Source organism: Salvelinus alpinus, chromosome 3 (genome assembly GCF_045679555.1).
Source record: "Salvelinus alpinus chromosome 3, SLU_Salpinus.1, whole genome shotgun sequence".
Classification (NCBI taxonomy): Eukaryota; Metazoa; Chordata; class Actinopteri; order Salmoniformes; family Salmonidae; genus Salvelinus; species Salvelinus alpinus.
The window spans coordinates 61,992,966-62,020,784 of NC_092088.1; the positions used below are offsets into that span (position 1 = coordinate 61,992,966).

General features: G+C 42.4%; 2 protein-coding genes across 3 annotated transcripts in view; one reads left to right on the top strand and one right to left on the bottom strand.

The window, feature by feature from the left end:
• Positions 1-27,819, bottom strand: part of LOC139571073 (semaphorin-4G-like) — a 60,209-nt gene that overhangs the window by 12,910 nt on the left and 19,480 nt on the right. For both annotated transcript variants that reach the window (XM_071393595.1, XM_071393596.1), the window contains exons 3-8: positions 2,673-2,821; positions 1,888-1,950; positions 1,483-1,581; positions 1,042-1,135; positions 646-759; positions 224-378 (exon numbers count right to left, since the gene is read on the bottom strand). In XM_071393595.1, coding sequence (XP_071249696.1) covers positions 224-378; positions 646-759; positions 1,042-1,135; positions 1,483-1,581; positions 1,888-1,950; positions 2,673-2,821 — 674 coding nt within the window. The remainder of the gene's footprint in view (positions 1-223; positions 379-645; positions 760-1,041; positions 1,136-1,482; positions 1,582-1,887; positions 1,951-2,672; positions 2,822-27,819) is intronic.
• Positions 6,149-7,417, top strand: LOC139571074 (tubulin beta chain-like). Its single transcript, XM_071393597.1, has 2 exons — positions 6,149-6,224; positions 6,366-7,417. Exons 1-2 carry the CDS (start codon positions 6,164-6,166, stop codon positions 7,415-7,417), a joined length of 1,113 nt encoding a protein of 370 aa, XP_071249698.1. The 5' UTR covers positions 6,149-6,163.

The window sequence follows — 27,819 nt, forward strand, 5'->3', positions numbered from 1 at the left end:
AAAGTCCTTGCCCTGGTACAGTAAGTCAGTGCCTAATGCCCACAGCGCCACCCTACCCGCTCTTCCTTCATCTCTTTCTCCCTCCTCACCACTCTCTCCTGGCTTCATATGGTGTCTACTCCTGGCTCTTCTCACCCTCCCTCCTCACCACTCTCTCCTGGCTTCATATGGTGTCTACTCCTGGCTCTTCTCACCCTCCTCACACCCTTACACCTCTCCTCACCTTACAGACTCGTCCAACCCGTGCCACTCTAATGTGGCTGTAGTATGGTGTCTGCTCCTGGCTCTTCTCAGTAAAGAAGTAGTAGATTTTATCGTCATCTCCAGTGGTACTGCCCTCACTCTCCCTCACCAGGGCACTGCCCACAAAGTCAGCCTCTGGGGAACAAAGAAACACACACAGAGTAATGAAACATGCCAACCCTTCACTTAGAAATGAATTAAAACTGTTCATGCAAATAAAACCTATCCTTTTAAATAACAGGCAGAACAGAAGGTGCTGCTTCAGTCTTCTTTGAAGACCTGGTGACTTGAGCATGAAAATAAGCATTCGAATAGATCTTTGAGAAGGACCATAATGGCCAAAGAACCATCTAACCAGCGTGTGTTCTTTGTAAGGATCTCTTCTAGCCCCAGGGTACTCACCATCTAACCAGCGTGTGGGTGCCTCCTCTGTCCTCACTGTGGGGGAGGGGAAGTTACGTCGGACGTCCGGAGAGCCGCGGAACTCATACTGAGATGCTGTGTACATCTGCTGGTCTGGACCAATACAGGAACAGCAATGGTTATTGGTAGGTTTACATTTCAGAACAAGTATGACATCAGCATTGAGCATAAATAAAAAAAAATGAAAAATACCCCCCCCCCAAAAAAAATAATAATAATTGTTTTAAAATTTGTGTTCAAATTAAAAATGTATATATATTTTTTTTTACATCTACACCTGGCCAAAACATTGGATCTCATGTTTGGTGACAGAACACATCCCAATAAAGGATGTACAGTAGTCATGTATACAGGGTCTAAGAATGGTTGTCTTACCTACGATGAGGCCAGTGTAGCCTGTAGCAGGTCCATATGGACACTTCTCTCGGCCCTCCTCAAACTCAGATGACACTTTAAACCTCCCCTCATCCTACACATGAGAACAGGAGGTTAGGGCGGCTAGTGACACAGTGCTATAAGGGGAAAGCGGGATACCTAGTCAGCTGTACAACTGAATGCCTTCCACTGAAATGTCTTCCGCATTTAACCCAACCCCTCTGAATCAGAGGTGCGGGGGGCTGCCTTAATCGACATCCACGTATAGCATAATATGTTTCATATTGTGTAAATTACTGTGGAAGGGGGAGAGAATCGACCGACACAATACCTTGAAGGAGTTTTTCTATTTAGCTAGAATACCAAATAACCCATTGAGAAATTATTATTACATTTTTTATGCATGTTCATTCTATGACTTAGTATGTTTAGATTCCTTACTATGTATGCACAGAGAGGTCTGAAGGCGTAAGTCCCACACATGTAGAGATGAGTTGAGTTAAATCTCTGGAGAAACCTGATGTGGTTATAACACTCTGTCTGTTGAGAGAGAGAATATATTAAAAGAGAGAGGGCGAGAGAGGGAGAGAGAGACTGTATGAGACATGAGAGGGCGAGAGAGGGAGAGAAAGAAATGTTGAGATGAGTAGATTTAAACCTCCTTCGGAGAGAGAGGGAGAAAGAGAGGATGAGGAAGAGAGCTGGAGAGAGAACGAGAGGTTGTGATGAAGGCACTCTGCAAAATAATAAACATATCACAAAGAATAAGAAAGAGAGAGAGGGATAGGTTGTGCTCTAAGGAGAAGATGCACACTAGCTGGGATATGAAGAAATAAAGATACCTACCTTATTGTCTTTCCCTTTGCTCAGACACTGCTGTTTTTGCTCTGTCGAGGCTTCCCATTCAATCTGATAGGAGAAAGAGATAGAGAGCGAGAGAAAGAGGGAGAGAGACGGCGATAGAGGGAGCAAGAGACAGAGAGAGTTAGACAATAAATGATCAGTTCAGGTGAGAGAGAAAGAAGGGAGTGTTGTTCATGACAATTTGATCTGTTTAATCTGTACAAATCTATCACACACGTCTACTACTTGATCTTTGTGGAGCATCTATACTATGTTAGTGGAACGTTAACAAGGGTTCTTGGCTAACTAAGTTTACAACAGTTTTATGCCAGGGTGTCAGGTGAAACAGGGCGTTGAGTTTCTGTCCTAGTGTGGCTAGATTAAGTGACAGAAGATCATAATTTTGTGCCCTTAAGGATAACTAGACAGTGGGCTAATGTTCTTGGAGAGACAGTCACTGCGTCCTAATAATATCTCCTTCTTCCTGAAGTGTACACTCGTTCACTACATCCCAGTTCCCACAAATATGAAAAGCATTGGATTGGTGTATGCATGACCCACATTTTTTATATCAGTCATGTCTTTTAAATCATTGGAGGAAAGTGAACAAGTGCACACTTTGGGAGGAAGGAACGATAATTAGGACCTATCCAATGACTCAAGGTGGGGTTGTTTACCTTGCAATAAAGATGTTTAGTATAAAATAGTGGGAGTGGTAGGATCCTAAATCCTCTACTGTAAGTTCCCTGAAATCACACGCATGCACAATCTCGCTCTCCCTCTCTTACAGTGCGAGCTGTGCTGTCTGAGATGTCTGTGGCGTTGAGAGAGAACGCGGCCCCACGGGCCCCCACATAGAGAAGACCCCTGTCCTCCTCTAGTAGCAGTGTACTGTAGTTCACTACTGAGGTCTGGAAACGTCTGCAGCCCAACAGACCTGGGGGGAGATAGAGGACGGGAGGGATGAGAGGAGGGATGAGAGAGAGAGAGAAAGTTAAGATTTAATAATAATTTATTAAAGTGCCCTCTTACATGTACAACCCAGTGACACAGCTTGTGCTCTGCCGCTCACTGTGGGTGCATGTGCCTGTGGGTGCGTGTGCCTGTGGGTGCGCGTGTGCCTGTGGGTGCGTGTGCGCCTGCCTGTGGGTGCGTGTGCCTGTGGGTGCGTGTGTGCCTGTGGGTGCGTGTGTGCCTGTGGGTGCGTGTGCGCCTGTGGGTGCGTGTGTGCCTGTGGGTGCGTGTGCGCCTGTGGGTGCGTGTGTGCCTGTGGGTGCGTGTGTGCCTGTGGGTGCGTGTGCGCCTGCCTGTGGGTGCGTGTGCGCCTGCCTGTGGGTGTGTGTGCGCCTGCCTGTGGGTGTGTGTGAACCTGACTCAGCAGTATAGCATCTGCTCTAATTAGTTCTTCAGTTGAGAGGCTATGATATACTAATGACCAGACAGAGTCGGCATCAGGAACACAGAGATATAATAATTAGCAAATCATTCTAAAACATTTGGAAATATTTAACTTTTATCAATTAAATTACAAGACCCTCCCCTAGACTGAAATAAAAACACTAAACCCTCCCCTAGACTGAAATAAAAACACTAAACCCTCCCCTAGACTGAAATAAAAACACTAAACCCTCCCCTAGACTGAAATAAAAACACTAAACCCTCCCCTAGACTGAAATAAAAACACTAAACCCTCCCCTAGACTGAAATAAAAACACTAAACCCTCCCCTAGACTGAAATGTTTAAACCATGTCCCTCCCCAAAATTACTCCATTTAGGCCTACCCCATTCTGTAAATTAAAAACGGTCCTTAAGGCAGGTTTTGTGCACAGGTTTTAACTCCATATTAGCAGAGCAAAACAATAATATTTAAAATGCTTGTTTTTTTTTAGTTCAGGGTTCAGGGCGTGGCGGCTCGCCTGCACATGGTTTGCGTATGATTTTAAATGACTTTGCTGGAGAATAATGTTTTTTTTTTCTTCCTAAAACAAAATATATGTTGGAATCATACCACTGCAATCCCCATGTGAACCCAAGATTAGCTGTGTGATTAGTGATAACACATTCTTAGAAAATTGGGATGACTGGCAGTTGAGGGGAAAACATTGATAATAACAAAATGTGCACAAAATAGAGGATCCAAGGGTACCGTTTTCAAATGAGAGAAGTAACTGCGACAGAAGAGGATCTTTTGGAGCTCTACGTTGATCAGATGTGGTAGGAAAGGAAGAAGATCAAACACACAGGGATGGATCTCATAAAGATATGTGTTAGGTTGTGTTAACACAGCAGGCCGATTTTACACTTTTACATTTTAGTTACTTTAGTCATTACATTTGACATTTTAGTCATTTAGCAGACACTCTTATCCAGAGCGACTTACAGTTTGTGCATTCATCTTAAGATTCACAGTAAGTACACTTTTCCACTCCTTCAAGACAGTTGGAAAAGCATTCCAGGTGAAGCTGGTTGAGAGAATGCCAAGAGTGTGCAAAGCTGTCATCAAGGCAAAGGGTGGCTACTTTGAAGAATCTAAAATCCAAAATATATTTTGATTTGTTTAACACTTTTTTGGTTACTACATGATTCCATATGTGTTATTTCATAGGTTTGATGCCTTCACTATTATTCTACAACGTAGAAAAACCCTGGAATGAGTAAGTATGTCCAAACTTTTGACTGGTACTGTAAAAAAGTATGTACCTCAAACACCTTGTACCCCTGCACATTGATATGGTACTGGTACTCCCTGTAAATAGTTTAATTATTGTGTATTTTATTCTTCGTGTTATTTTAATTGTTTAGTTGGGAAGGGCTCGTAAGTAAGCATTTCACGGTAAGGTCTACACCTGTTAATTTGGCACATGTGACAAATAAAATGTGATTTGATGAGGGATCCATTTGGGATTTGTCATTGTTACCCCTACCTCCTAGGTACCTGCATAAATTTGACTATGAGGGATTCCTGTCAGATCCACATTATGACCTAAAGTGAAGAACATGACAAAATATTACATTTTCCCTATAATTTATTGAAAGTGCTTCAGCAGTAACCTATGTACCTATGTGCTTCATACAGCATCTGCATACCAAATGGCACCATTTTCCCTGTATAGTGCTCTACTTTTGACCAGGTATTCCCTATATAGTGCTCTACTTTTGACCAGGGCACATGCAGATCACTAAATGGGGAAAAGGGTGGCCCCTGCTAAAGCACCAATTTATCCAGCTGTATTTCTCGCAGGACAGGAAGTTAGCGGGCTAACCCATACTGTGTGGCTAATTAGCGTTGGAGGCTTACTCACACTGAGAATCAATCACAGAATTTAGCAGCTGTCGCTAACACTGCGAGGGGTCACAGAGGACTACGAGAACTATGTATACAATGTTCAGTTGAGGGGTAGCTAGCGGTGGTTCTAGTCCGATACTTCTGCAGGTGCTAACTACTAATCCCTCACTAGGCTCTGTGTGAGTACAATGCAGACCAATAGATTTTAAAGTCAGTGCCGTGCTCCAGGATGCAACCCCACTCAGTCCTACACGCCAAACCCACAGGCGTCCAATAGAAGTCCAAGATAAATTGTCCGGTCAACAGTCCATTGAACACATCCCAAACACTTTACCTTGGTGTGAGACTGGGACCAGGGCTCTCTGACATCTGCAAGAGGATAAATACTCATTGCACAAAGGAAACGATGAAATCGTTTACATTCAAGCTGGCCAGTGTGGCAACCAGATCGGCGCAAAGGTGATGTATAATATAAAGAGATAAAAATTCAACCTCAGTACTCAGCCCCCCCCTCTCTGTCTTGTTCTCCCTCTTTCTATCATCAATATCATTGACTTCTTCAGAGGTGTTTGGTTAGATTTGACTGTGTACTCTCTGTCTAGTTCTGGGAGGTGATTAGTGAGGAGCATGGAATCAACTGCACTGGGGAATATGTGGGCGACTCAGACCTTCAGCTGGACAAGATCAGTGTCTACTTCAACGAATTCTCGTGTGAGTCTATCTCTGTGTCTTTAATACAGGAGTCAACAGTCTATGTCAATCTCTGTAAACATCTCTTGCGTATTTACATTAGTGTATTAATCAAATGTTTAGTGCAGTAACAGTGATCAAAGTAATTCTCATTGCGTTCTCAAATGTATTAGGGAATTACATGCAGCAATGTACACATTTATCCAGTCCATTCCCCTAATCACTTGTCTCTGTGTGATTGTCTCGCCCCAGTCTCCAAGTATGTCCCCAGATCCATTCTAGTGGACCTGGAGCCAGGAACCATGGACAGTGTGCGCTGTGGACACATAGGACACCTCTTTAAACCGGACAATTTCATCATCGGTCAGTGGGGGTCTCTGCTTTGTCATGATGTCAAACCAAACCAATTTTGCTCACTGTGTACATTAATAGCTGCCTAAATCATCCATAAACCAGCTTAAGTTATCCGTATAACAAACTACCTTATCTCCCCCCATGCTCTAGGTCATAGTGGAGCTGGTAACAACTGGGCTAAGGGCCACTACACGGAGGGAGCTGAGCTAGTGGAAGCAGTGATGGACGTGGTGAGGAAGGAGGCAGATAACTGTGACTGTCTCCAGGGCTTCCAGCTTACCCACTCCCTGGGCGGGGGCACAGGCTCTGGCATGGGGACCCTACTCATCAACAAGATCCAGGAGGAGTACCCTGATCGTATGATGGCCACCTTCAGCGTGGTCCCCTCCCCTAAGGTGTCGGACACGGTGGTGGAGCCCTACAACGCCACCCTCTCTGTTCACCAGCTTCTAGAGAATACAGACGAAACTTTCTGCATCGACAATGAGGCGATCTACGACATCTGCTTCCGCAAGCTCAAGCTCCCCACACCCACCTACGGAGACCTCAACCACCTGGTGTCGGCCACCATGAGCGGGGTGACCACATGCCTTCGCTTCCCAGGCCAGCTCAACACCGACCTCCGAAAGCTGGCCGTCAACATGGTACCCTTCCCCCGCCTGCACTTCTTCATACCGGGCTTCGCCCCGCTCACTAACAGGGGGGCCCTGCAGTACCATGCCCTCACCGTGCCTGAACTCACCCAGCAGGCATTCAACGCCAAGTACATGATGGCAGCCTGCGACCCGCGTAACGGGCGCTACCTCACCGCGGCGATGGTGTTTCGGGGTCACATGTCTATGAGGGAGGTGGATGAGCAGATGCTGGCCATTCAGAACAAGAACAGCAGCTACTTTGTGGACTGGATCCCCAACAACATTAAGACAGCGGTCTGTAATATCCCACCCCCTGGACTCAATATGTCCGCCACCTTCATAGGCAACAATACAGCCATCCAGGAGCTGTTCAAGCGTCTCTCTGAGCAGTTCACCGCCATGTTCCGTCGCAAGGCCTTCCTGCACTGGTACACCGGAGAGGGAATGGACGAGATGGAGTTCACCGAGGCCGAGAGCAGCATGAATGACCTGGTGTCTGAGTACCAGCAGTACCAGGACGCCACCGCCGAGGAGGAGGTGTTTGAGGATGAAGAGGAAGAAAAATGAATAGTCTGAGATCCAGAACCAAAATGTAACTTTCTTAAACCATCAAATAATGGGCCGTACCAACACCAACAAAATCGTAATGATGGTGCAAATGCATCCAATGACATTTTTCATGATTTTGTTTTTGCTTTGTCTGAGTGTCTATAGCAGTTAGCCCAAGCAGGGTCCTAAAATGCCTTGCCGTCTCAGAAATTGATAGTGACTTCAAGTAGCACTTATTATGTATATAACCCATATTGAAGCCACATTGTAATTAACTTCTTCTCCTGAATGCATTATGTTAGGCAATATTTATATTATTAAAATTAAGATTTTGTTACTGCACAATGTTTGGAATTCTATTTCTATGGTTATGGTTGATGGGAGGCAAAGTTCACCTTTATAATAAACCATTGCATGCATCTATTGTCGCATTTGCAGAGGAACAATAAAATATAATTCCTAATGCGATCAGGAGGTCTAGGCTACAGGTATGCACTATGTTATTTTAGGCATATGTGAAGCAGCTCGCTTGCCAGCCATGGTTCCAGCAATTTGACACCCTATAGGCAATATCAAAATGTGCAAAAATAACCTTTAGAAAAAAAAGTTAAATGACCAGATTCCCACGTGGCCCATTATATTAGGCAATCGGTACATGGCTATAGGCCTATCAGCCAATAGGATAGACGTAGTATAAAGAGAGCAGAGTTGGAGAGAGAGCAGACACTTGCAGTTTCTTTAGCTACATTTAGCATATAGCCTACATTTTAGGAACGGAACAATTTGCAGGCAGAGACAAATAAATGGGTGATCAATATTTATTGAAAAAGCGCAACGCTCGCTCACAATGGTATGCGCACGGTGCGCCTTTTCAATGATGATGTGTTTTTATTGCACATGGCCTTACGTTAGTTGAGCGCCCTCCAATTCTTTCCATTAACAATATTCATTTACAGACATTGTAGTAAACTATAGCTTAATTATTAGTGATGGACATTGTATTTTTTCAAGTCAAACAGTTTTCGATAGTTTGACTATGATTGGTGTTAAAACAATTCTAATTAAATTATTAAATTAAATCATACTCTACCTTAAACACAATGTATTTAAAAATGCATTGGTTTGTTATGAAAAAGAATGCTATTAAACATTTGCATGTAAAGTATAACTTTTTAATGTATATAAACAAAGTGCATTTAAATCTAACAATTCAAAACTAATAGAATCTGAACAACATAATAGAATATTGCACCATATCAAAGAAAAATAAAACATGTGCAAAAATGCAGCATCCCACTTAAAACATTAAACTGGTCCCTCTTTTCGCTCTCTTCTTTATTGCCATGTTATAACCAGCAGCACACAGCAATGCTGACCATATTTTGCTTTTATGAGAGATTTGCATTCAGAAATGCAAGCTGCCTCACTTGAGGTTTCTTCTGTCAGTAATTATCTGTCCTGTTTTCAAGAAGAGCCTCTCAGAGGGAATGGATGTGGCCACTATGCAGTCTCCCTGTAATGACTTCAGTAAGCCGTGGGTAGACAGAGGCCTTGTTCTTCTTTGGAGGAGCTCCTCCAAATAGGATCGGACCTCCATTATGGCTTCTGTTGAGGGATTCCTTCGTGCTGCATCTCCAGTTGCTTTCTCGTCAAACAACATCCAAACAGCAGACGTTTGTGGCACTACTGCTGGTGCTTCTGCTCCATCTGATCCCTCTTCTTCCTGTTGCCCTGGTGCGTGAGCCAGCTGACTGCTGGGGCTGTCCCTCCCTGCTGCTGAGGTAATTCTTTGAAGAGCCTCATCAATCGCTCTAGCATGACTGAAGGCTAACTTCTTAAACCTGAGGTCAATTGCAGCGGTTTCTGATAGCACGTGATTATATTCCATTCTGTGGAACTTTCTGTCCAATGATGAACATAGGGTGTCCATGAACTCTGTCACACGTCATGTGGTTACATTTGCTTCTCTCTGGCGGCTAGCTGTGATTCGCCGCAGAACCTTACACAGGAGTATCCTTTTTGAGGCTGAAAAGAGAGAACAGTAACTTATTTGTTCAGGTTCATATTTTGTCTACTGATAATACATTCTCATCTACTGCTCATATACATATATAATACTGGATTAAACAATGATGTAGTAATAACTGCTTACTGTACCTCTCTCCACAGTGACCTGCTCAAAGGGTTCCAGAACTCTGCACACCTCCTCCACCACTTCCAATTCCTCTTGGGTCAGAGCATCAATAGGTGCATTGACAATGCCCAGGGTAGAGATGATGGCATCCTTTGACTCAAGAAACCACTTCAACATATAAAATGTTGAATTCCACCTTGTAGTGCAGTCTTGTTTAGGCCTCAGCTCAGGCATCCCCATCTGGCGTTGTGCAGACTTTAGTTTTTCGGCACCTACAGTGCTCCTGTGGAAGTATTCCACAGCTGCTTTCACGTTGTCCACAGTGGGCTTCATCACCTTCAGAGCATCTCTTACAATCAGGTTGATTGTGTGGGCAGGACATGGATGATGGGTCCATTTTAAAATGTTCATGGCTTTGGTTATGTTAGCTGCATTGTCGCTAACACAACAGACCACTTTTCCATCTACTTGCCATTCTCTGGCCACTCTCAACAGTTCCTCTGCCAAGGTCTCTGAGGTGTGTCTGTCGCTGAACTCAAAGCAGTCCAGAAGACAGCTAGACATCGAAAAACTTTTCAACGAAGTGACATGTAACCGACATGTAAGAAGTGGTTACCCTTGATGTCCAGCAGTCAGTGGTAAGGCAAACTGCAGTAGCTTTTTGGACTCTTTCCCACACTGAAGCCTGTGTGCTCTCGTACAGTTGTGGAATAAGTGATTTTAAAAGGGTTTTCCTGCTTGGAATTGTGTAGATTGGATTTAGACTATTGCTATAATTTCTAAAACCTCTGTCCTCCACGATCGAAAATGGCTAGAAATCAGTGGCAATCATTTTAGCCAATGCAATATATACTCTGGACCTAGTTTTGTCCCATGGAATAAATGTTGTATATCTTAATGTTTTTCCTCATAATCCTGGACTATCGGACCACCATTTTATTACGTTTGCAATCGCAACAAATAATCTGCTCAGACCCCAACCAAGGAGCATCAAAAGTCGTGCTATAAATTCTGAGACAACCCAAAGATTCCTTGATGCCCTTCCAGACTCCTTCTGCCTACCCAAGGACGTCAGAGGACAAAAATCAGTTAACCACCTAACCGAGGAACACAATTTAACCTTGCGCAATACCCTAGATGCAGTTGCACCCCTAAAAATTAAAACATTTGTCATAAGAAACTAGCTCCCTGGTATACAGAAAATACCCGAGCTCTGAAGCAAGCTTCCAGAAAATTGGAACGGAAATGGCGCCACACCAAACTGGAGGTCTTCCGACTAGCTTGGAAAGACAGTACCGTGTAGTATCGAAGAGCCCTCACTGCTGCTCGATCATCCTACTTTTCCAACTTAATTGAGGAAAATAAGAACAATCCAAAATTTATTTTTGATACCGTTGCAAAGCTAACTAAAAAGCAGCATTCCCCAAGTGAGGATTGCTTTCACTTCAGCAGTAATAAATTCATGAACTTCTTTGAGGAAAAGATCATGATCATTAAAAAGCAAATTACGGACTCCTCTTTAAATCTGCGTATTTCTCCAAAGCTCAGCTGTCCTGAGTCTGCACAACTCTGCCAGGACCTAGGATCAAGGGAGACACTCAAGTGTTTTAGTACTATATCTCTTGACACAATGATGAAAATAATCATGGCCTCTAAACCTTCAAGCTGCATACTGGATCCTATTCCAACTAAACTACTGAAAGAGCTGCTTCATGTGCTTGGCCCTCCTATGTTGAACATAATAAACGGCTCTCTATCCACCGGATGTGTACCAAACTCACTAAAAGTGGCAGTAATAAAGCCTCTCTTGAAAAAGCCAAACCTTGACCCAGAAAATATAAAAAACTATCGGCCTATATCGAATCTTCCATTCCTCTCAAAAAAATTTGAAAAAGCTGTTGCGCAGCAACTCACTGCCTTCCTGAAGACAAACAATGTATACGAAATGCTTCAGTCTGGTTTAAGACCCCATCATAGCACTGAGACTGCACTTGTGAAGGTGGTAAATTATCTTTTAATGGCGTCAGACCGAGGCTCTGCATCTGTCCTCGTGCTACTAGACCTTAGTGCTGCCTTTGATACCATCGATCACCACATTCTTTTGGAGAGACTGGAAACCCAAATTGGTCTACACGGACAAGTTCTGGCCTGGTTTAGATCTTATCTGTCGGAAAGATATCAGTTTGTCTCTGTGAATGGTTTGTCCTCTGACAAATCAACTGTACATTTCGGTGTTCCTCAAGGTTCCGTTTTAGGACCACTATTGTTTTCACTATATATTTTACCTCTTGGGGATGTCATTCGAAAACATAATGTTAACTTTCACTGCTATGCGGATGACACACAGCTGTACATTTCAATGAAACATGGTGAAGCCCCAAAATTGCCCTCGCTAGAAGCCTGTGTTTCAGACATAAGGAAGTGGATGGCTGAAAACGTTCTACTTTTAAACTCGGACAAAACAGAGATGCTTGTTCTAGGTCCCAAGAAACAAAGAGATCTTCTGTTGAATCTGACAATTAATCTTGATGGTTGTAAAGTCGTCTCTAATAAAACTGTGAAGGACCTCGGCGTTACTCTGGACCCTGATCTCTCTTTTGACGAACATATCAAGACTGTTTCAAGGACAGCTTTTTTCCATCTACGTAACATTGCAAAAATCAGAAATTTTCTGTCCAACAATTATGCAGAAAAATTAATCCATGCTTTTGTTACTTCTAGGTTAGACTACTGCAATGCTTTACTACCCGGATAAAGCACTAAATAAACTTCAGTTAGTGCTAAATACGCCTGCTAGAATCCTGACTAGAACCAAGAAATTTGATCATATTACTCCAGTGCTAGCTTCCCTACACTGGCTTCCTGTTAAGGCAAGGGCTGATTTCAAGGTTTTACTGTTAACCTATAAAGCGTTACATGGGCTTGCTCCTACCTATCTTTCCGAGTTGGTCCTGCCGTACATACCTACACGTACGCTACGGTCACAAGACGCATGCCTCCTAATTGTCCCTAGAATTTCTAAGCAAACAGCTGGAGGCAGGGCTTTCTCCTATAGATCTCCATTTTTATGGAATGGTCTGCCTACCCATGTGAGAGACGCAGACTCGGTCTCAACCTTTAAGTCTTTATCTCTTCAGTAGGTCATATGATTGAGTGTAGTCTGGCCCAGGAGTGTGAAGGTGAACGGAAAGGCTCTGGAGCAACGAAACGCCCTTTCTGTCTCTGCCTGGCCGGTTTCCCTCTCTCCACTGGGATTCTCTGCCTCTAACCCTATTACAGGGGCTGAGTCACTGGCTTACTGGTGCTCTTTCATGCCGTCCCTAGGAGGGGTGCGTCACTTGAGTGGGTTGAGTTACTGACGTGATCTTCCTGTCTGGGTTGGCGCCCCCCCTTGGTTTGTGCTGTGGTGGAGATCTTTGTGGGCTAGACTCGGCCTTGTCTCAGGATTGTAAGTTGGTGGTTGAAGTTATCCCTCTAGTGGTGCGGGGGCTGTGCTTTGGAAAAGTGGGTGGGGTTATATCCTTCCTGTTTGGCCCTGGCCCTGTATCATCGGATGGGGCCACAGTGTCTCCTGACCCCTCCTGTCTCAGCCTCCAGTATTTATGCTGCAGTAGTTTATGTGTCGGGGGGCTAAGGTCAGTTGGTTATATCTGGAGTACTTCTGTCTTATCCGGTGTCCTGTGTGAATTTAAGTATGCTCTCTCTAATTCCCTCTTTCTTTCTCTCTTTCTTTCTCTCTCTCGGAGGACCTGAGCCCTAGGACCATGCGTCAGGACTACCGGGCATGATGACTCCTTGCTGTCCCCAGTCCACCTGGCCTTGCTGCTGTTCCAGTTTCAACTGTTCTGCCTGCGGCTATGGAACCCTGACCTGTCCACCGGACGTGCTACCTGTCCCAGACCTGCTGTTTTCAACTCTCTAGAGACCGCAGGAGCGGTAGAGATACTCTTAATGATCGGCTATGAAAAGCCAACTGACATTTACTCCTGAGGTGCTGACTTGCTACACCCTCGATAACTACTGTGATTATTATTATTTGACCATGCTGGTCATTTATGAACATTTGAACATCTTGGCCATGTTCTGTTATAATCTCCACCCGGCACAGCCAGAAGAGGACTGGCCACCCCTCATAGCCTGGTTCCTCTCTAGGTTTCTTCCCAGGTTTTGGCCTTTCTAGGGAGTTTTTCCTAGCCACCGTGCTTCTACACCTGCATTGCTTGCTGTTTGGGGTTTTAGGCTGGGTTTCTGTACAGCACTTCGAGATATTAGCTGATGTACGAAGGGCTATATAAAATAAACTTGATTTGATTTGAATATCAATTTGTTCTTGTTTTGCTACAGACAGACTTTGGCATAAACTGGTCCAAAGAAGACTGCGTTGCTGTGGGTCGCGGAGTAGGTCTACTTGACTAAGTGGATACATCTCCACGTGTGGAGGTGCTGGCTCCACCACTATCACGCCCGCTAGTTTCTCGAAGCTCCACTACAGCTAGCTTCATAGTTGGGTGCACAGTTCGCATATGCCGGTATAGGTTGTGCTTAGACCCGGCTTTATATGAGATTTTGTTTTGGCAAATTCTACACTGTGCTCTAACATTGTCTACATTATTAAAATGCATCCAAACGCTACTGTGCTGCCGACTCATTTTCCAGCGGTTGTTTTCACAGCTGTCCTTTCTCTCTCTCCTCGGCTGCTAAGTGTGTGACTGAGTGAGTTGGCTCGGCCCTCCCTCATGCATCTTTGGTTTATTGGTTGACACTGCGTGTCTGATTGACAGGAACAACAGGTGAGGCTGTTAGTCTGAGCAGATAGTCAGAACGAATGCGTGTGCGCTTGAGCATTTAGGCCTATATTATTTTATTTCTTTTTTCGTTCTTTGAATTAGTTCATTCTATTCATGTAAATCTTTTGATTATTCATATCTTAATTTTTTTATAAATAGATTCGGCTCTTCTGATATGCGAGCCGGCTCCCAACGTTCACCTACAAGAGCCGTCTCTTAGAGCCGACTCGTTCGCAAACGACCCATCACTACTAATTATATTTAAGTCAATTTCCTTGGAAAGATAACTGTCACGTGATTCTCCGTCCATGCATAGGCAGCCTACTCTATTGTATTGAGACCACACACATAGGTGCACTTGATCTCGCATGCCCAACTAGGCGAGGAGATGTAGACTACAGAACATGAAGCTAATGATGAAGGTGAATAATGTGACAGATGTGCATTTAATACAATTGGTTGGCCTAGGCTACAGCATACAAAGCAGAAAGACAATTTCCAAATAAATCAGCTGGGGAAAAACATTTGTCTGTCTGGCCGACCTGCTTCCGCCCGCAGCATGAAACATGCGGCCACGCCACAATGATCTCTGTCGGGACCCGCAGGCTCTCTAGCCTACATTCGGTAATAGTAGTCCTAGTCACTGCAGCCTAATATGTTAATTTAACTCACAACTTAAAAAAGTTAATTGAACTCACAAATTTAAAAAGACCATTCTGAATAGAGGCACAATCGAGGTTCAGCCCCGGGGGTCAATTATTTTAGGAGGTCCAGGAAAATGTTTGGCTTTTCTAAATGCATTACATGGGGACATTTAGAATATTTTTTAATACCACAAAAATTAACGAAATGACACTGACAAACTTAGATAATTAAAAACAACCTTGTCTTGAGTGTAACCAATAGCTTAGGCCTACGGAAAGAGGGGAGACAAACAGATTGTACCGTATGACATCCATCTAGCCTGGTGGAGGAAATGATAGTCCTAAAAAAAAAAATCCTGAGGCGCAGACTCAGTGATAAAGACTGTGAAGGCTGGGCTTAGTCTCGGAAACCCGACCAACAGGTAACCGCAGTCCCTAGGGTCATGATTCCCACACAGACTGTCTTGTTAAATTCTAAAAGGGAAAAACAAAATGTTCCCGGGGAGGGTCCTTTTCAGACAGACAACTCTCCCAACAAATGGCCTGTAGGCAGACATGCCAGAACATTGAAATTCAAAACGAAAGTGGCTTTCAGATGTATATTTTTAGGCCACCCGTGGGAGTAAATGTCATTCCGGTTCATCTGTTACTGTTGTATTGTCATCACATGTTAAGGTTGAACACTGAGTTCCTCAAAAGCCTGTGCAAAAAAAAATAAGTTGGAATAGTTACCACTATTACTATATGTAATCAGCAATGTTAGTATAATTAATAGTATATTAGAATATGTAATATGCATACATATTTAAGGGACATGTTAATTTGCAGTGTACAAACTTAACATGATGAACAGAAATTACATTTACTCTAACGGGTGTTCAAAAATACATATACAAAGCCACGCCTCCAATAAGCCACACCTCCAACCTTCTGATAGGCTGCCACCAATTATTATTAAAAATGTAAAAATAATACCTTTACAACAGGGATTCGTTGAAGACCCTTTTCAGAGGGGTTGCTCAAGGAACCTTTTGAACTGGAAAGGTTCCCCCAGTGTGGCAATTCTTTCAGGATTAGTTTAGCCTTTTGTTCACAACGAATAACATCACATTGACAGGGGGAATCTGATCCTAGATCAACATTCCTATCCTGATTCCTGGAAAGTGAAGACTTGTGGACAAGAAATGTCTGATTTCTTCACCTCGTGAAGGTACTAGTAGCTGGTATATTGTGTAAGTTGTATTAAGAAGATTCTTATCTGCAACTGTGGCTGAGCACTCACACACTTAATTATCAACAATAAATGTACACTCTTAGAAAAAAGGTTCCAAAGGGTTCTTTGGCTGTCCCATAAAATAACCATTATTTGTACCTGGTATAATCCTTTTGCTTTTCATGTACAGTGGCATGCAAAAGTATTCACCCCCCTTGGCATTTTTCCTATTTTGTTGCCTTACAACCTGGAATTAAAATGGACTTTTGTGGGGTTTGTATCATTTGATCTACACAACATGCCTACCACTTTGAAGATGCTAAATATTTTTTATTGTGAAACAAACAACAAATAAGACAAAAAAACTGAAAACTTGAGCGTGCATAACTGTTCACCCCCCCAAAATACTTTGTGGAGCCACCTTTTGCAGCAATTACAGCTGCAAGTCTCTTGAGGTATGTCTCTATAAGCTTGGCCATCTAGCCACTGGGATTTTTGTCCATTCTTCAAGGCAAAACTGCTCCAGCTCCTTCAAGTTGGATGGGATCCGCTGGTGTATAGTAATCTTTAAATCATACCACAGATTCTCAATTGGATTGAGGTCTGGGTTTTGACTAGGCCATTCCAAGACATTTAAATGTTTCCCCTTAAACCACTCAAGTGTTGCTTTAGCAGTATGCTTAGGGTCATTGTCCTGCTGGAAGGTGAACCTCCGTCCCAGTCTGAATTCTCTGGAAGACAAACAGGTTTCCCTCAAGAATTTCCATGTATTTAGCACCATCCATCATTCCTTCAATTCTGACCAGTTTCAGTCCCTGCCGATGAAAAACATCCCCACAGCATGATGCTGCTATCACCATGCTTCACTGTAGGGATTGTGTTCTCGGGGGGATGAGAGGTGTTGGGTTTGTGCCAGACATAGCGTTTTCCTTGATGGCCAAAAAGCTCAATTTTAGTCTCATCTGACCAGAGTACCTTCCTCCTTATGTTTGGGGAGTCTCCCACATGCCTTTTGGCGAACACCAAACATGTTTGCTTATTCAATCTCCGCTGTGGAGCTTTGCAGCTCCTTCAGGGTTATCTTTGGTCTCTTAGTTGCCTCTGATTAATGCCCTCCTTGCCTGGTCCATAAGTTTTGGTGGGCGGCCCTCTCTTGGCAGGTTTGTTGTGGTGCCACATTCTTTCCATTTTTTAATACTGGATTTAATGGTGCTCCTTGGGATGTTCAAAGTTTCGGATATTTTTTTATAACCCAACCTTTGTCCCTGACCTGTTTGGAGAGCTCCTTGGTCTTCATGGTGCCGCTTGCTTGGGGTGCCCCTTGCTTAGTGGTGTTGCAGACTCTGGGGCCTTTCAGAACAGGTGTATATATACTGAGGTCATGTGACAGATCATGTGACACTTAAATAAAGTCCACCTGTGTGCAATCTAACTAATTATGTGACTTCTGAAGGTAATTGGTTGCACCAGATCTTGTTTAGGTAAATACATATGCACGCACCACTTTTCCCTATTTAATTGTTTCAAATATTTTGAAACAAGTAATTTTTTTCATTTCACTTTTTTACTATTTTGTGTATGTCCATTACATGAAATCCAAATAAAAATCTATTTAAATTACAGGTTGTAATGCAACAAAATAGGAAAAACACCAAGGGGGGTGAATACTTTTGCAAGGCACTGTAGAACCCTATGTGGAAAGGGAACCAAAAAGGGTTCTCCTTTTAGGTTCTTCATAATCACTTTTTTTCCTTTAAAACAAAGAGTGTACTGTGTAGCTCCTTATCAATAACAAGTGCCTCTCTATGGGCCGATTTCCCTGGACTAAGAAGCACTTCCAAGGTACAATCTCTCCTGTTTGTTAGTTTAGAAATAGGTCTGTGAAATAAGTCTGTGTCCGGAAAACCACCCGTATATGCAGTGGAGGCTGCTGAGGGGAGGACGGCTCATACTAATGGTTGGAACGGAGCGAATGGAATGGCATCAAACACATGGAAATTACATTTACTCTACATTACTCTGCTCCAGCCATTATCACGAGCCCTTGCTCCCCAATTAAGGTACCACCAACCTCCTGTGCTTATACATTTTATATGTATTATACTACGTTGCTGGAAAACCTTGGTAGAGCATGGGCGAAGTTTGGTCTTGTGATGCCCATGTGAATTTACTTTCTTTTTAGGCTTCAGACCAGCCTAACTGGCAAGTTTCTGTGTTTAATTTCTTATACTATGTTTTAAATCCTATCTTTCTTCATGTTTTTTTACTTCCCAGTGACTAGCATTCCGATTAATCAGACACAAAGGACGGGTTCCATATTAAATTACTTCTGGATGACAGTATTACGAGCCTATCGTATTCTCTCCCCTGGAATCGTGAGATCTTCTGTAAGCAGAATTGTGAAAGAAAATGCCATTCACACACACACACACTTTGCCTGTCATTAACAGTGGGGACAATGTGTGTTGCAGAGACAATGCCTGAGTTTAGGGGCGGACTTAGTGATTTGGAGGCCCCAGGCAGAGACCAGTCAGGGTAATCCTAGCCTTTTGCCTCACTAAGGCAGGAGAGAGTATGAAGGAAAATAAAAACACAAATTAAAACTCTTGGTAAATAGTATGGTCTATAGCGTATCATGAGGTATTCTTTTATAAATATATACAGTTGAAGTCGGAAGTTTACATACACTTAGGTTGGATTCATTAAAACAAATTTTTCAACCACTCCACAAATTTCTTGTCAACAAACTATAGTTTTGGCAAGTTGGTTAGGACATCTACTTTGTGCATGACAAGTAATTTTTCCAACAATTGTTTACAGACAGATTATTTAACTTATAATTCACTGTATCACAATTCCAGTGGGTCAGAAGTTTACATACACTAAGTTGACTGAAACAGCTTGGAAAATTCCATAAAATGATTTCATGGCTTTAGAAGCTTCTGATATGCTAATTGACATCATTTGAGTCAATTGGAGGTGTACCTGTGGATGTATTTCAAGGTCTACCTTCAAACTCAGTGCCTCTTTGCTTGACATCATGGGAAAATCAAAAGAAATCAGCCAAGACCTCAGAAAAATTGTAGACCTCCACAAGTCTGGTTCATTCTTGGGAGCAATTTCCAAATGCCTGAAGGTAACACGTTCATCTGTACAAACAATCGTATGCAAGTATAAACAACATGGGACCACGCAGCCGTCATACCGCTCAGGAAGGAGACGCGTTCTGTCTCCTAGAGATGATCGTACTTTGGTGCGAAAAGTACTAAACAAACCCAGAACAACAGCAAAGGACCTTGTGAAGCTGCAGGAGGAAACAGGTACAAAAGTATCTATATCCACAGTAAAACGAATCCTATATCGACATAACCTGAAAGGCCGCTCAGCATGGAAGAAGCCACTGCTCCAAAACCGCCATAAAAAAGCCAGGGACAAAGCTCATACTTTTTGGAGAAATTTCCTCTGGTCTGATATAACAAAAATAGAACTGTTTGGCCATAATGACCATCGTTATGTTTGGAGGAAAAAGGGGGAGGCTTGCAAGCTGAAGAACAATAGCCCAACCGTGAAGCATGGGGGGAGAAGCATCATGTAGTGGGGGTGTTTTGCTGCAAGAGGGACTGGTGCACTTCACAAAATATATGGCATCATGAGGATGGAAAATTACGTGGATATACTGAAGCAACATCTCAGGACATCAGTCAGGAAGTTAAAGCTTGGTCGCAAATGGGTCTTCCATTTGTGGACAATGACCCCAAGCATACTTCCAAAGTTGTGGCAAAATGGCTTAAGGACAACAAAGTCAAGGTATTGGAGTGGCCATCAGAAAGCCCTGACCTCAATCCCATAGAAAATGTATGGGCAGAACTGAAAAAGCATGTGCGAGCAAGGAGGCCTACAAACCTGACTCAGTTACACCAGCTCTGTCAGAAGGAATGGGCCAAAATTCACTCAACGTATTGTGGGAAGCTTGTGGAAGGCTACCGAAACTAGGAGTAGTATTTGGTAGCATTGCCTTTAAATTCTTTAACTTGGGTCAAACGTATGTAAACTTCTGACCCACTGGGAATGTGATGAAAGAAATAAAAGCTGAAATAAATAATTCTCTGTACTTTTATTCTGATATTTCACATTCTTAAAATAAAGTGGTGATCCTTATTATTATTTATTAATAATAATTATTATTATTATTCAATGTTACTTGTTCCAGGTCAACGTCAAACAAATTGTACATATGTAGATATATTTAAATTACAAAATGAAACAAGGTAACATAAATCATAACCAACAAACACCAAAACAAATAAACATACAAAAACAAAAATAATTATACATTCCCTTTCAGTTCTCTGCCCTTAATTTTTCATTGCTTTAATATTTTTTCCTCATTCATTACATTAACATTTGTTACATACAATTAATAATTTCACTGTCGCAAAATGTGTGGCTGTAGTACAAATAGCCATTGGTCCATTCTTATAGGACATATGAACCTGCCCTCCAGCTCGGTTTTGACATTTTCTCAGAACATTTTAATTAATGGGAAAATCCAAAACAGATGGCCATGAGTGCATTCTTCCTTCTTACACTTACAACTGCTATCAGAGAATTATGCTTTCATTTTATTACATATAATGGGAGTCCTATGAACCCTTTGCATAATCTTACATTGCATCTCTACCTTTCTGGTACCAGAGGTGGAAAATGCTATCAGAGATACCAGGAGGAAAGACCTTGTTATTTATAAGGGGAGTCAGAGCAGAAAAGTAATCCTTTCTCCCAAGGTGTTTGCAAATCTCTCTCCAGATCTTCAAGGTGCTGTTAAGAATCGGGTTATGTTTCACTTCTGTGCTGACTGAGTTTCTATTACCAGTCATAACACTGATTAATGAGTATGGAGATGTGAAACAGGAGTCATTACTGACCCAATTAGAGCAATGTTCATCCTGAGCCATTCTGCATTTATGCGAGCACGACATGCCCAGTTATAAAATAGCAAATTAGGTATTGCCAGGCCTCCTAAATTATACGGCAGCTGCACTACTAATTTTCAATCTTGGTATTTTTCTGTGTTGTGCCATATAAGGTGTGAGAGGTATTTATTGAGCTCATTAAAATTATTTTGTGTTATATATAATGGTATCATCTGGAGAAACAAAAGTCTGGTGAAAACCTTCATTTTAAAATCAGATTAATTCCACCCATCCATTATGATGGTGGGTCCATCCACCTATCTATGTCTTCATTAACTGCCCTAAGTACAGGTTAAAAGCTGCTGTTAGACAGGTCGGCTGCTGTTAGACAGGTCGGCTGCTGTTAGACAGGTCGGCTGCTGTTAGACAGGTTGTGAAGTTTATTCAACATTTTTATACCTAGATAAAAAAAAAAATTGTCCATTTGAATGGAAACTCATTCAAAGTGTTGTCACTCAAGCTCCCTAGGGGCATAGCTTCGGATTTATTCAAATACATTTTGTAGCCAGAAAAAGGAGCTAAACCTCTTAATTAAGTCAATAAGAATGAGAATAAAGGTTTCTGGGTTAGAAATTAATAGCAAAATATCATTGCATATAGAGATATTTTTTATATATACATTTTTAACCTTTATTTAACTAGGCGCGTCAGTTAAGAACAAATTCTTATTTACAATGACGGCCTACCCCAGCCAAACCCGGATGACACTGGGCCAATTGTGCGCCGCCCTATGGGACACCCAATCACGTCCGGTTGTGATACAGCCTGGATATAATGTTGTTTTTTTCAATCAGGTAAGACCTTCCTGGGTACGTAGAGCCTCTGACAGGGGCTCTAATACCAAGGCAAATAACAGAGGTGACAGTGGGCAACCATGGCGTGTCCCTCTACCCAGAAAGAAAAAGTGGGTGACTGCTTTCCGTTTGTTATCACAGTGGCCTGCGGGGCATTGTATATCAGCTTTATCCAGTTAACGAAATTCTCTCCCACTTCAAAGTACTTTAAATTGGTATGGCCATTCTACTCGGTCAAATGCCTTCTTGGCATCCAATGATAGAGCATTGTCTCTATGTTGTGATTGCTCAAAGGGTTGTATTATGCTGAGGAGATGTCTGACATTTGTGAATGAATGCATTTGCATTATAAAAACAGTTGGGTCCGGCTTTATTAAAGTTGGTAGAAATATTTCTAGTCTCCTATCTAGGATCTTAGATACGATCTTACCGTCCACATTAATAAGGGACACAGACCTATAGCTAGAGCAATCTTTGGCTGGTTTATTTTTCTTAAGAATGAGAAGAATTTTAGCATGGTTTAAAGTGGGAGGGAGCTTGCCCCTGGCAACGGAGTCTGTATACATTCTGAAAAGGGGTTCCGTTATGAAATATTGACAATTCTTATAAAACTCTGGTCCAAACCCATCAGGTTCTGGCGATTTCCCATTTGTAAGGGTTTTAATCGCCTCTTGTATTTCTTCTTTGGATATCTCCTTGCATAATAATTATCTGTTTCCCACATGTTATGTTGGTAGAGATAGTTTGTCCAGAAAGGATTGCATGTCAGACAGATTATTGCTGGAGTCGGAGCAGTAGAGTTACAGGTTTTAGTCCCTCATAATGTTATTTATTTCCCTAGTGGTGAATCGTTCCACCCCCGATTGATCCTTTAATGAGGGTATAGCCTCTGTTCTTTAGCAGTCTTAAGAGGAGTCAACTTGGTTAATTTCCATGTTCATATAATCTGTGTCTAGCCTGGAAAATATATGCTTCTGCTTTGTCTGTAAACAGTTGGTCTAATGCTGATCTTGCCGCTTGTAATTCTTTGAACAGCTGTTTGGAAGAAGTCCTTTTAAATTAATCTTCAAGTTGCCTTACTTTTAACTAAGTCCAAATGTAGTTCAAATGTTTTCTTTCTTTTAGCTGCAACATAGGAAATAATATTCCTTCTGATAAGTGGCTTGCCTGCTTCCCAAATTATTGAAGGAGGTAGGTTAGGGGTGTCATTATTCTCCATATAGAGATTCCATTGATTCTTTAAAAGGACAGTGAATTCAGGTGTTAAATAGCATAGGGTTTAAATGCTACCTTCTGTTAGATTGCTCCCTGTCAGGTGGGAAAATGACCATGCTGACCTGGGAATGGTCCAACAAACACATGATTTTGATATCACAAGACTGTGTTCAGTCTAAAACCAGTTGTGAAGTTAGAAAGTAGTCATTTCTAGAAAAAGATTTGTCTGGCAGAATAAAAAGAAAAGTCCTTCTCATTTGGATGCATAATCCTCCAGGCATCATGCAGACAGAAATTATTTTTGATTGACCAGTGGGTTCAATGGACAATTATATTCTCCTCCTGAATTACAAAATGGTATCGCCAGTGAAGCCGCATCATTTACAAGTTTTGCAATAAAGGTATTTAGGTAAAAATTAGGTGCATAAATTGATCCCAGTTGATTATGCTCGCTTTCCAGTGTAAAAGGGAGATTTTTGTGAATAAGAATGACAGCCCCTCTGCTTTTAGAATTATAGGATGAGTAAAACACTTTGCCTATACAGTCTCGTTTTAATTTCTAATGTTCCAAGTCAGTCAGATGTCTGTCCTGTAGGAGAGCAATCTGTACCTTTTCTCTTTTAAGCTGAGTCAATACTTTTTTTAGGCGAATGAATTCCTTTCAAAAGAATAGTAGGTATCTTTAAAATCATGGGGGTTTGCTGCTGTTACGGAATCCACAACAAGCGATGAAAGAGCAATAAAACCCGTCTGATAATATTTAACATATTTGGCCAACATTAAGATAAAGACTTAAGATAAGACTTAAGATAAAACTTATACATCCAAAATTACATAACAAAATATAAACACCTGAGAAAATTATAATCAGTATGTGATACTGAAGGAGGGTAAGCTGCGGGGGAGGTGGAGTCTTGACCGCTTCTGAAAATAAATATAACATGGTCTAGGTCATCGTCACCTATGAGCATCTTCATTGGTCCAAATAAATGTTAAGATTTTACTATTAGCTACCCTGGTACCGTCTACCTTCCAAGAGGCCTTTACCCAAATGCAAGTAGATATCAATGCAATTAAAATTGCATTCAATTGTGCATTCGGTCAGCAAAGCATTAACTGAAAGATAATTAATATTGAATTAATTATTATAACCTAATAATACTAATGATAAAGTCATAATAATAATAATAATAAGAGTGCTGGGAAGGAGAAATTAAAATGAATGATTACAAACTTCCCTTAATTAAACAAGCTCCTAGTTTAATAAGAACACAATAGACTTAAGAAAGAAGAGGGCTTCTTAATCGAATGTCAGAACAAATCCCATTCTGCTTCCTATTATAGACAGCAAAGTCAAACAGAACAACCTCTCAATATTTGAATCCCAGTCAGAGCCAGGGCGAGTCTATAGAGGCTCATTAATCTATCAACCTTAATTATTCGGGCAATATTATGATTGTCGTCCGACCGCTCAAGTAATTTTATCCCTCTGAGCTCTCAGCTCCAACGTAAAAAACATAGTCCTAATAAATTGAACCATCCATGGGGAGTAAAAAAAACAAAAGAGCGGGGTCTTTGGAACCTTTATCCTGAGAGCGGACAGACACCCAATAAATATAAAAATCCAAAACAGAATAGACCCGTACAATCGGCTACTGTTGACCATAGGTGCGCTCGACCCCACGGTCGGCTGAGGCCCCTGCCCCCTGGGTCCAAAGGGATTCTCCAAGGATGAGAAAGACCCCGCCTGGCCGGCCGCCCCGATGGGCATAGAGACGGGCGCACCCACAAACCCCACTTCAACATAAAAGTAGCATCATACGTTGAACCTATGAAAAGTTAAATATAATTTTCATCCACACAAAACATTAACAGTACCAGTCAAAGGTTTGGACACACCTACTTATTCACTCATTTTCTTTATATTAAAAATGTTCTACAATATAGAATAATAATGAAGACATCAAAACTATGAAATAACACATATGGAATCATGTAGTAACCAAAGAAATGTTAAACAAATAAAAATATATTTAATATTTTAGATTCTTCAAAGTAGCCACCATTTGCCTTAATGACAACTTTGCACACTCTTGGCATTCTCTCAACCAGCTTCACCTGGAATGCTTTTCCAACGGTCTTGAAGTTCCCACATATGCTGAGCACTTGTTGGCTGCTTTTCTTTCACTCTGCGGTCTAACTCATTAACAAGGCACACCTGTTAATTGAAATGCATTCCAAGTGACTACGTCATGAAGCTGGTTGAGAGAATGCCAAGAGTGTGCAAAGCTAGCACAGACTGGAATATGATCTGGGATTCATCCAATTGCATTGAGGAGTATACCACCGGTCAATGGCTTCATCAATAAGTGCATCGATGATGTTGTCCCCACAGTGACCGTACGTACATATCCCAACCAGAAGCCATGTATTACAGGCAACATCCGCATCGAGCTAAAGGCTAGAGCTGCCGCTTTCAAGGAGCGGGACACTAATCCGGACTCTTATACTCTTATAAGAAATCCCGCTACACCCTCAGACGAACCATCAAACAAGCAAAGAGTCAATACAGGATTAAGATTGAATCCTACTACACCAGCTCTGACACTCGTCAGATGTGGCAGGGCTTGAAATCTATTACAGATGAAAAAGGGAAACCCAGACGCGAGCTGTCCTGTGACGCAAGCTACCAGACAAGCTATTTGCCTTTTACACTCGCTTCGAGGCAAGCAACACTGAAGCATGCACGAGGGCACCAGCTGTTCTGGATGACTGTGTGATAACGCTCTCGGTAGCCGATGTGAGCAAGACGTTTAAACAGGTCAACATTCACAAATCCGTGGGGCCAGACGGATTACCAGGACGTGTTCTCAAAGCATGCGTGGACCAACTGGCAAGTGTCTTCACTGACATTTTCAACCTGTCCCTGACCGAGTCTGTAATACCTACATGTTTCAAGCAGACCACCATAGTCCGTGTGCCCAAGGAAGCGAAGGTAACCTGCCTAAATGATTACCGCCCCGTAGCACTCATGTCGGTAGCCATGAAGTGCTTTCAAAGGCTGGTCATGGCTCACAACAACAGCATCCCGGATACCCTAGACCCACTCCAATTCGCATACCGCCCCAAAAGATCCACAGGTGACACAATCTCAAACTCACTACACACTGCCGTTTCCCACCTGGACAAAAGGAACACCTATGTAAGAATGCTATTCATTGACTACAGCTCAGCGTTCAACACCATAGTGCCCACGAAGCTCACCACTAAGCTAAGGACCCTGGGACTAAACACCTTCCTCTGCAACTGGATCCTGGACTTCCTGACGGGCCACCCCCAGAGGGTAAGGGTAGGCAACAACCCATCTGCCCCACTGATCCTCAACACTGGGGCCCCTCAGGGATGTGTACTTAGTCCCCTCCTGTACTCCCTGTTCACCCACGACTGCGTGGCCTAACACGACTCCAACACCATCATTAAGTTTACTGACGACACAACAGTGGTAGGCCTGATCACCAACAACGATGAGACAGCCTATAGGAAGGAGGTCAGCACTGGCAGTGTGGTGCCAGGTCAACAACCTCTCCCTCAATGTGAGTAAGACAAAGGAGCTGATCGTGGACTACAGGAAAAGGCGGGCCGAACAGGCCCCTATTGACATCGATGGGGCTGAAGTGGAGCGGGTCGAGAGTTTCAAGTTCCTTGGTGTCCACTTCACCGACGAACTATCATGGTCCAAACACACCAAGACAGTCGTGAAGAGGGCACTACAAAATCTTTTCCCCCCTCAGGAGACTGAAAAGATTTGGCAGATCTTCAAAAAGTTCTACAGCTGCACAATTGAGAGCATCCTGAACCGGTTGCATTACCGCCTGGTATGACAACTGCTCAGCATCTGACTGTAAGGCGCTACAGAGGGTAATGCATACGGCCCAGTACATCACTGGGGCCAAGATTCCTGCCATCCAGAACCTATATAATAGGCGGTGTCAGAGGAAAGCTCATGAAATTGTCAGAGAGTCATAGACTGTTTTCTCTGCTACCGCAAAGCAAGCGACCAAAAGGCTCCTTAACTGCTTCTACCCCCAAGCCATAAGACTGCTGAACAATTAATAAAATGGCCACCGGACTATTTACATTGACACCCCCCCCCCCCCCATTTGTTTTGTACATTGCTGCTACTACCTGTTTATTATCTATGCATAGTCACCTCACCCCAACCTACATGTACAAATTACCTCGTTATTTTTTACTTTAGTTAATTTGGTCAATATTTTCTAAACTCTTCCTGAACTGCGCTGTTGGTTAAGGGCTTGTAAGTAAGCATTTCACGGTAAGGTCTACACTTGTTGTATTCGGCGCATGTGACAAATAAAGTTTGATTTGATTAAAGAGGTGGTTGGATGTTTTAAACAGCCTTTCTGAATCTCATACTTCCCATTCCTACTTTAAAGAATCTCAAATATAAAATATATTTTGATTTGTTTAACACTTTTTTGTTTACTACATGATTCCATTAGTGTTACTTCACAGTTTTGAAGTCTCTACAATGTATAAAATAGTAAAAATAAATAAACACCCTTGAATGAGTAGGTGTGTCCAAACTTTTGACTGGTACTGTATATGCAGTTTGCCTATATTGTCCCATTTGAATGACATG

What these genes read in the sequence shown, in the direction of transcription:
- LOC139571074 (XM_071393597.1), top strand. Translation starts at nt 6,164, where the DNA reads ATGGACAGTGTGCGCTGTGGACACATAGGACACCTCTTTAAACCGGAC. An exon ending in ACCGGACAATTTCATCATCG is followed by an intron (nt 6,225 to 6,365) that starts GTCAGTGGGGGT and finishes CCCATGCTCTAG; the next exon opens with GTCATAGTGGAGCTGGTAAC.